General features: G+C 49.9%; 1 protein-coding gene across 1 annotated transcript; it reads left to right on the top strand.

The window, feature by feature from the left end:
* Positions 1 to 380: 380 nt before the first annotated feature.
* Positions 381 to 7,994, top strand: MRM1 (mitochondrial rRNA methyltransferase 1). The gene is made up of 5 exons (XM_062615783.1): positions 381 to 1,381; positions 1,838 to 1,931; positions 3,178 to 3,298; positions 7,085 to 7,204; positions 7,332 to 7,994. Exons 1-5 carry the CDS (start codon positions 396 to 398, stop codon positions 7,379 to 7,381), a joined length of 1,371 nt encoding a protein of 456 aa, XP_062471767.1. The 5' UTR covers positions 381 to 395; the 3' UTR covers positions 7,382 to 7,994.
* Positions 7,995 to 8,388: the final 394 nt, after the last annotated feature.

Below are 8,388 nucleotides of genomic sequence, written 5' to 3'. Positions count from 1 at the left end.
CGTGGTCCGTGCAGGTATGTTTTCCCGTGGGACAAACCCTTGGAAGCCCTAAACCTGTTGCTGTGAATGAGCTGGTTCCTTGTTTGCCTGCCCCTTGTCTACCCATTTATGAAAAAAAGATGGATAGAAAATAGCACATAATTAGAAGAGCAGCATTTTGCTTTGGAGTTACAGGTCAGGAGTGAGCTGGGGAGCCGCAGGGCATGCTGGACACACTTGGAGCCCTTTCTCAATCTCCCCTCTTTTTCCCATTGTGGGTTTTACAGCCTCTCTGAGCACACCCCACCTTTGGGAATGGGGTCAGAGGGAAAACAGCTCTTTGCTGCCCTTGCTAATGGAATGACCTTGCTAATGCAATGGCTGTGGCGGGGAGCAGACACGCCGGTTCCCGGTGGATGCCGTGTGGACCGCCCGTCCGCTCCCTCCCACCGCCAGGCGGCGCTGCCGCGGCGGGCGGCTCACCCCGTCTCGGTGGTGCTATCATGTGCCCACCCGGAAGCGGTCCGGGGCTCTGCGGTGTCGGTGCTGCCGCCGCGGTCGGGGCTGGTCTGGGTGCCCTGCCCCGGTGCCCGTGGGTACCTGTCCCACGTGGAAGGGCCTTCGGGGCACCAATGGAGCTCACGGCCCGCGTGTGGAGGGCCGCGGGGCTGTCACCCGCTCACTGCGGCCTGTGGTGGAGGGGCCTGAGGGGCTGCTCGGCCAAAGGTGGGCCTGAGGCAGCACCGGGCCCTGTGGGAGGTGGCGGTCGGCTTCACCCTTCAGCCCTGCCTAGGGCTTGTCGAGCTTCCAGCACCTCCTCTGAGGGCCTGGCCCCGCAGAGCCAACCAAGACCAGGGCATAGATCCAAAGACAGAGGGGCCAGGCTGGCTGCCCCTGCAGCCGGGGAGCTGTGGAACTCGAGGGAAGGCAGCTTGTGGAAGGTGAGGAAGAGGATGGAGAGAAAGCCTCTGGTCATTGCAAGGACTAAAGGCTCCGAGATCTTGTTTGGGATCTCCCCGTGTTCCCTGGCCCTCTCTCAGTCGAGAAGGGACCTGTTCAGGTTGTTCCTCAAGCAGAGCAGTGGCTCCCGGCAGTTTCTTATGAGTGAGTTTGTCCTTCAGGCCACGGCCCGGGGAGTCCCTGTGCACTATGTCAACAGGAAGCAGCTGGATGCTCTTTGCAGAGGTCAGGTCCACCAAGGAGTTTGTTTGGAGGCCACTCCTCTCCGTTTCAAGAGTTTGGAGGAAGCTGAAAAGCCTGATTTGAGGGATGAAGAGAGCCTGAACCGGCAGCTTCTTTGGCTGGTGTTGGAGCAGATCCAGGATCCCATGAACCTGGGGGCACTGCTGCGCTCTGCGTACTTCTTGGGGGTGGACAGAGTGGTGACAAGCCGGAGGAACAGGTATGGGGCTGGTTGGTTGCTCCTTCAGCTCTTCTCTGTCTTTTCCTACTAGCTCTCAAAGAGGTTTCCAGCCTGCATTGCTCGACAGCTGCTTTAGAGGGCTTTCCAGGACTGAGCTGGAGCTGAATTTGGGCAGCTGCTGCTTTGTGCTGCACTCTGCAGGGAGGCTGTGGGATGTGGTGTTCCAGGCTGGAAAGGAACCTCCCTGGGCACCCTTTGTTGTAAGCCACTTTGTGTTTCAGTTGTCCATCGGTGCATAAAACTGCACCCTATTTCTTGGGTTAATTTCTGGGCCCTTCTATTCTCCATAGCAAAATACATCTACATAGTGAGCAAGATATCTAGTGGACTAGTTGGAATTGGGCTGCAGAAGGAAACAGAGAAACAAAAATTCTCCTGGATTTTTTTTTTTTTTTACTTTTATATGATGCTTTTCCTTTCTTTTTTCCCTTGCAGCTGCCCCCTGACTCCAACAGTGAGCAAAGCTAGCTCTGGAGCTATGGAAGTCCTCGATGTCTACAGCACCGATGATCTCCAGAGCTTTTTGAAGGTAGAGTGATCCACATTTTTTTCCCTTTCCTATGAAGAAACCTCAAGATATTTCACGTGTTGAACAGAGAGGCAGTACAGGAAAAGTATTTCCTATTTGCATGTGTTCCTGTTCTGCATTCCTCTCTGCTGCCGGTGGTCTGTGCTGTCGGATCACCTCTGACGGGTGTGCACAACCAACCCCATTCCAAACGGTGGGGAAACGGGTCCGAGTTGTGGGTGTTCTGGAAGATGGCGAGAGCAGGATAACGCTGTGTCTGCCTCCTGAGAGGCTGCGAGCTCGGTAAGACGAGGTCTTTGTCCCTTCCTCTCCGCGGGGGCCGAAGCTACCGCTGCTGCCTGCAGCAGCTCCTGCCTGGCTGTGTCGGAGGTTGCATTCCAGGGCCCAGGCACATGATGGCAGCATTGGGCAACCTTTGGACCAGCAGAGAGGAGAAACCAGTGCTGGTGTGAGCTGCTGGGAATGTTTTTGCCTGTTCCTATGTGATGAGATGAGAGAGGACCCTTTGCAGAACGTGCTGCAAAAGGAAAGGGAATGCATATGGGAAAACATGGGTCTGTGGCACTTTCAGGATGATGGTGAAATGAAAGCTACATCAAACGCATTGATATTCAGTTGAAACACCTGAAAGAATCACTTTGTGACTGTAAATCTTTAATTATTAACATATTGAACCATTGCAGCAGTTCATGTAATTGGGCCCACGTTCACTCCCCCAACCCTTGGCATTGCCTGGCTGGTGCAAATGTGATGTAATATAAAAGGTGCCAGTTTCAAAGGAAATGAAGCTGGCAAGAAACAGCAGCTCCTTCATTGTTAAAATGGATTTCCAAGACAAATAATAAAAGCTCTTTTTACTAAGGAGCAGGAGGGAAAGCTGCTTCTCTGGGTATGTGAGGCACTGAGTGCTCTGCCTTTTGTATGAGCTGAGTTTTGGCATCTGAGGTTACTTGCACTTGTGTTTGAAAACGTTACCATGGGCTTCTGATGGCTGAGCCTGCACTTGAGAACTTCCACTGCATTGCTCTGTGGATTAGCCTCATGGTATTTTATTTAACACTACTCTTTTTGTGTGCTTTCCTGGCAAAAAAACAAACCTTCCTAAAACTGTTTTATGGGGGAAAAAAAAGCTTTTTTTATTGCTGGAGAAAACAAATGTGTTTATATACATGGCTTAGTTTCTTTTTTTTTCTTTTTTCTTGAAAAGAAGGCAGGTTTTTAACATTTATTTCTCTTCTCTTTCTAGGCTAAAGCTGCAGAAGGCTGGGAAGTCCTGGGAACAGTCAGCAAGCCTGAGGATGCAGAGAATATCCCTGTCATCAGCTGCTCAGAATTTCAGTGGAATAAACCCGTTATTATAGTAATAGGTATTGCATTTCACTGAGCTTTGGGCTTGGTGGAAGTGCACGTGTGAGGAAGCAACAGGGGTCATGTTTCACTCCAAAGCTAGTTGTGGGTTTGTTGCATCACATCACACTTTGGTCTGGAAATGAAGAGCTGAGAAAGAAGTAATGGAATGATCTGGCTGCAAATGAAATAGGGAGCCAGAAGAACACGTTGCAGGAACAAACTAGTCTGTGTAGTTGAACAGGGAATTTAGCAGCTGCATGGGGTCTAGATGGCAGTTTTCAGTGGCAGGACAGGTCTGGGGCAGTGTAGCCACAGGCTATTGTTTTGCATTGTGTTCTGTGGTGCTTTTGGCCCTTTCCTATAATCTTGAACCTGGATTTTCTGTGTTGGCAAACCACAAACCTGAGTGAGAGACCCAGGAAGTGCATGTTTGCTTTTGCTGTGCTGAGGGCTAGAAGGACGAGCTGAGCCATGTCTTTGCTCTGTCATGTTTGCTCTTTAAAAATACAGGAATGTGTGCCTGTGCCCAGAAAGAAGCATGAGGAGCTGTTGCTGGGAATGGTCTGAACACAGAGTTGGGCTTTGTGGCATGGAGACCACCACAGAGACCAGTCAGTGGTGGCTTTGTACGCCTAGGAGAAGGCAACAGGAGCTGTTGGCTGCTGTGGTACCATCAGGAGGAGGTGTAACCTCCCTGCTAGACCTGTGTGCTGTTTTGTAGGCAGGGTTTGGGTTTGTGCAGCAGCGAAGGGGAATAGCAGCCTCGTGGCAGCTAGAGAAAGAAATTCACCCCAGAGTGCTGCTGTAGGCACCGTTGTGTTGCCATGCTGTAGCTCCCCTGCTTTGTGTCACCTGGCACAAGAGCTGCTTTGAGCTTTTACACTTGGAAATAGTGTCACACTGGCGATGAGCAATCGAGGGGCTGTAATCCTGCCCCGTGCTGGGGTTTTCTTGGCTCAGAAGAGATTCCTTTAATTAAAATGTTTATTGAACTCCTAGAAATACTGACAAGACAACGCTGCAAATCTGGCATCTCTGCAAGATGTGTGGAGCTATATTACAAAGGGAGCAGGGAGGCTGGCAGCGCTGCTGATGGACCACAAAGAAATGCATCCCAGAAATGATGACAACACCAGGAGAGAGGATGGGGGCAAGAGTGGCAGTGGTGTCATTACCTTGAGTTATGAGAGATTTCTCCAGGAAAAAGTCCAACTATCCTTTTGTCAGGGGAGATTGGAGGCTGATTGGTAGATGCATGAGGAGAGCCTCCTGGACCTTGCAGCGGTAATGATTTCAACTCTCTGCTGAGCACTAACTCTTGGCTGAAAAGAAAATTGAACATTACAGTCATCTGATGCTGAGGTTGTTGGAAGAAACATCCTACATCTGAATATGTAGCGTAGCTGCAGCAGAGATAATTCAGCTTGGTCATGAGCTCCCGAGCACTGCACAGATTGTCTTGTAAGTTAAGCATTTGCAGACTTGAATTCGCCCTCCTGGCACCTTGCTGGCTTGGCAGAGAGTGATTTGGACAGTCCAGCTTAATGTTGTCTGCACTGGAGTCATTGCTGAATGTGACAGGCAGGCTGGTTGCCTGAAAGACTGGGAGCTGTGTGTGAACAGGAGCAGATTGGGAGCACTTAAACGTCTGTGTAAGAAGAGCTTCTGGGTAATTTATTCTTACACCTTCAGTCTTTTGCTCAGGGTTTAAGGCTGTTTGTGGAATTGGTGGGTTTATCTTCTCGCTTCTACCTGGATTTGAACTTCCTGCACTGGGAGCTGCAGTTGTTACGCTGGTGTTAATTGTAAATGGGGCAGGAAACCTGGTTTATCATCTTGTCCAAGCTCGAGCTCTACTCTTTGAGGGCTGTCAGTGAAGGATAAAGCTAAGAGATGGGAGTCAAAGGTCTGAAGTGGGAAGTGGTTTTGTTCACCAGTATAAACTAGGATTTAATCTGATTCAGTCAATACTCCCTCATTTGTGTCACACTGGGCAAGTCTTTTTGCCCTGAATTTATGGTTCCTCATTATTTTAAGCAGCCAGAGCCATAAAAAGCTTTGTAAAAGCTGGAAGCAAAATTACTGTCTTTATTAGGAATTGTAAGACTCTTACCAGGGAGAGGAGAGGATGGCTCCAGGAGCCATCCCATCTCTGGCAATAGCTGCTGTCCCAGTTGGAGAGTCCCATGAGAGTGTGGTTTGAGAGGCTTATGAGGCAAATATGACAGTAAGTTGTAAAACTTTTCTGTGTTGAATCAGGAAAAAGTAGGATAATGTGTTTTCGTTTCTGGAAGCATCCCTGGAGAACCACAGTCTTAGCAGCAAAGAGGCAGGCCAGGCTGTGGAAAGCCTGGCTTCCATTCCTGTGTAACCCAGGCTTCTCCTGTGACCTTGGGTAACTCACCCAGGCTTTGCCTGCATTGCCTGCTTACAGCAGGAGGAAAATAGTGAGATTTTGGTTTTCTAGAGGTTCACTTTACCTCAGCCAAAGGATGCTCTTGCCTGCATGGCTTATTTCATGCAGGAAGGTGATGCAAGATGTGTTACCCAAAGCAGTCTTTTCCTTACCCAAAGTGCACCTTACTAGTTAAATCAGGGCAGCGTTAATGGGATACTGAGTCTGGGATACTAAGATTCCAGTCTGTGAAATGGGAATGACAACATCTTCCTGCTGTGTGTGGTCAGAGGGGTGTTGTGCAGATCAATACACAGGGATCTGCTGGGGAAGTGCTGTAAATAGGCACCAGAGTTTTGTGGCAACTTAGCCCAGAAGGGATTTTGTTTGCCTTATGGAGGAGTAAGTGGCATAGAAAGTGCTGCTAAAACTTCAGGTAAGTGTCTGTTTTAGGTGAGACAGCACTGGTCACACAGGCAGAGGTGCAGAAGCGCTTGGTTGGCAGCGTGTGCCCTGGCACTGCTGTCCCAGCACAAGTCTGGGCTTCAGCTGGGGCCAGGGGTGGGCTGTTGAAGGAAAGTGTTTGGCTTCCAACCTGCTGAGCCTCTTTGGTCAGAGGGTGAGCACAGAGCCTTTGGAATGAGCTGGTGTTCCTGCAGCCATGTAGCTGTCTGTGTAGCTCTAAATAATGAATGTGGAAGAATTCTTTGGGGAGCCGAGCAGGCTGGGAGGTCTGTGGTCTTCTGCATTCTCGCTTGTCTGTGTGCAGGATTGTTTAAAGCCTCTCCCTTTCCATTTCCCTTTGTGACAGTGTGAGTCAAACAACTATTAATGAGCTGGGATAGATTTCAACTCTGTTTCACCAGTGTATCAGCCCAAACATATCAGGGCTGTTGGATGGTTTAACAACTAATCAATTGAAGCCTCTGGTTAAACTGTCTGCATTCACAAGTTGCACCCAGGTGGTGGTACTGTGTGCTGAAAAGGCTGAACCCGTCACTATCAATAGGGATGTGGGATTTGCTGGACCAGATCAGACCCATGGCCTCTTGGCTGCCTCATCCTTTTGGCAGCAGCTCGTGTATTGTGGGCACAGTGGCTGCTTGCATTCAGGCTACAAGGGTCTGTGCTGTATGCTCTGCATGCAGGTGTGGTGCACTGGTATTGTTCAAAACCACTTCACATACTGGACAACAGATCTGGGGAGCTGGAGTGGGCCACGAAGGTGCCCCTCTCGCCTCTGGTGGTTCTTGGCTGTTGCTGCATGGGAGTTGGTGAGGTTGCTGGTGAACTTTGGGCCAAGGATGTACTTGTGACAGAGCATTAGTAAGGACTGTACTCGGGGGGGGGGGAGGGGGAAGGGATGTAGCAGCAGCCGTGAGCTGACCTGAGTGTCTTTCTGCTGCAGGTAGTGAAGGGGATGGGCTGTCCCTAGAGACACAGCTCCTGTGCCATCGGATGCTGGCCATACCCCCTGGCAGAGCCCTTCACCCTGGGATCGAATCACTGAATGTCTCTGTTGCTACTGGTAAGAACAGTTCCAAGCACAAAGGCATCACAGTACCATTTTCTGTATTTAAAAGTCAAACCTCCAGCCCTGCAGAATGATTCTCTTGTGGTTTAAAACATATCTTTATTTATTTACTTTGCTACAGGTATTCTCCTGCACTCCATCTGCAGCCAAAAGCTGAGGCACGGTGACTGAAATGTTCGATTCGGTGGTGGAAGCTGCTCGGTGCTCTGTTGGTGTGGATATGGAAGTGCCCTTTCCAGGGTCTTCGTCATTGCTGCAACTTTTACAAGGGAGAGACGTTGACTTGATCTCAGTTTGGCTGACACACGGTACCGCCAGAACCCTGCCTTAATGCTGCGTGTACTGGGTACCACCTCCCACCTGCACCTCGGAGGAGCAGCTGCAAGGAAGGGAGGCAGAGGTAGTTTTTTAAAGCAGACAGCCATATCCTTCAGTTCTTGCAGTAAAATTCGTGGTGATGGCTGAGACTTGTGCCTGTTGCGTGGAGGACTTTGTGCATTGGTTGTGCTGTGGAGAGAACTTGGGTTCTCGGTGAGAAACTGCTGCCTCCGAGAGTGCCCTGAGGCCACCACCCCTTAGCAGCCGAGAGGGTGCTGGTGAGAGCCAGGTATGATTTGGGACTACTCAGCAGTTTCCTCATGATGAGGTGGTTTCTCTGTTACCTGTTGGTGCTTGGATGTCTGTAAACAGGTCTGCAGCCCTGCCAAAAGATGGACATGAGCTGTTAGAAAACAGCTGTAGTGGGGAAAAAACACTGCCCATTGCAATAAAGCCTCCAAAAAGATTGGTTGTAGACTTGGATCAGTCCTTTTTGTGTCATACATAAATCCAGAGTGTGACTAGTGAAACAGCACTTCCTGCAGGTGGGAAGAGGAAATCGGGAATTCCTCTTCTTCCAGGGAACTTTCCTGTCCATGGCAGACCTGATCCTCCTGGGTGCTGGGCTGCCCCAGCACCACCATCCTGCTGAGCAGTGGGGTGAGGGTGCCTTCATTTGCAGATATCCTGGTTGAAGCCAGGCTGAATTACTGAGAACCAAATGAATGTTATCACTTAGCACCTTAATTATTTTATTTAGCTGCTGTGGCCCTTTGCATAGGATTCCTCATTAACACTTAATTTACAGTGCCCTTTAGGGATAATTTCAAACAATTCAGCTCAGTCTCCCCCTTCCCCCC

Source organism: Pezoporus occidentalis, unplaced genomic scaffold (genome assembly GCF_034315485.1).
Source record: "Pezoporus occidentalis ecotype Australia unplaced genomic scaffold, CSIRO_AGI_Poc_V1 ctg183, whole genome shotgun sequence".
Classification (NCBI taxonomy): Eukaryota; Metazoa; Chordata; class Aves; order Psittaciformes; family Psittacidae; genus Pezoporus; species Pezoporus occidentalis.
This window is presented reverse-complemented; position numbering and strand designations above follow the sequence as displayed.

What these genes read in the sequence shown, in the direction of transcription:
- MRM1 (XM_062615783.1), top strand. Translation starts at nt 396, where the DNA reads ATGCCGTGTGGACCGCCCGTCCGCTCCCTCCCACCGCCAGGCGGCGCT. An exon ending in ATCTCCAGAGCTTTTTGAAG is followed by an intron (nt 1,932 to 3,177) that starts GTAGAGTGATCC and finishes TTCTCTTTCTAG; the next exon opens with GCTAAAGCTGCAGAAGGCTG. An exon ending in ACCCGTTATTATAGTAATAG is followed by an intron (nt 3,299 to 7,084) that starts GTATTGCATTTC and finishes TTTCTGCTGCAG; the next exon opens with GTAGTGAAGGGGATGGGCTG.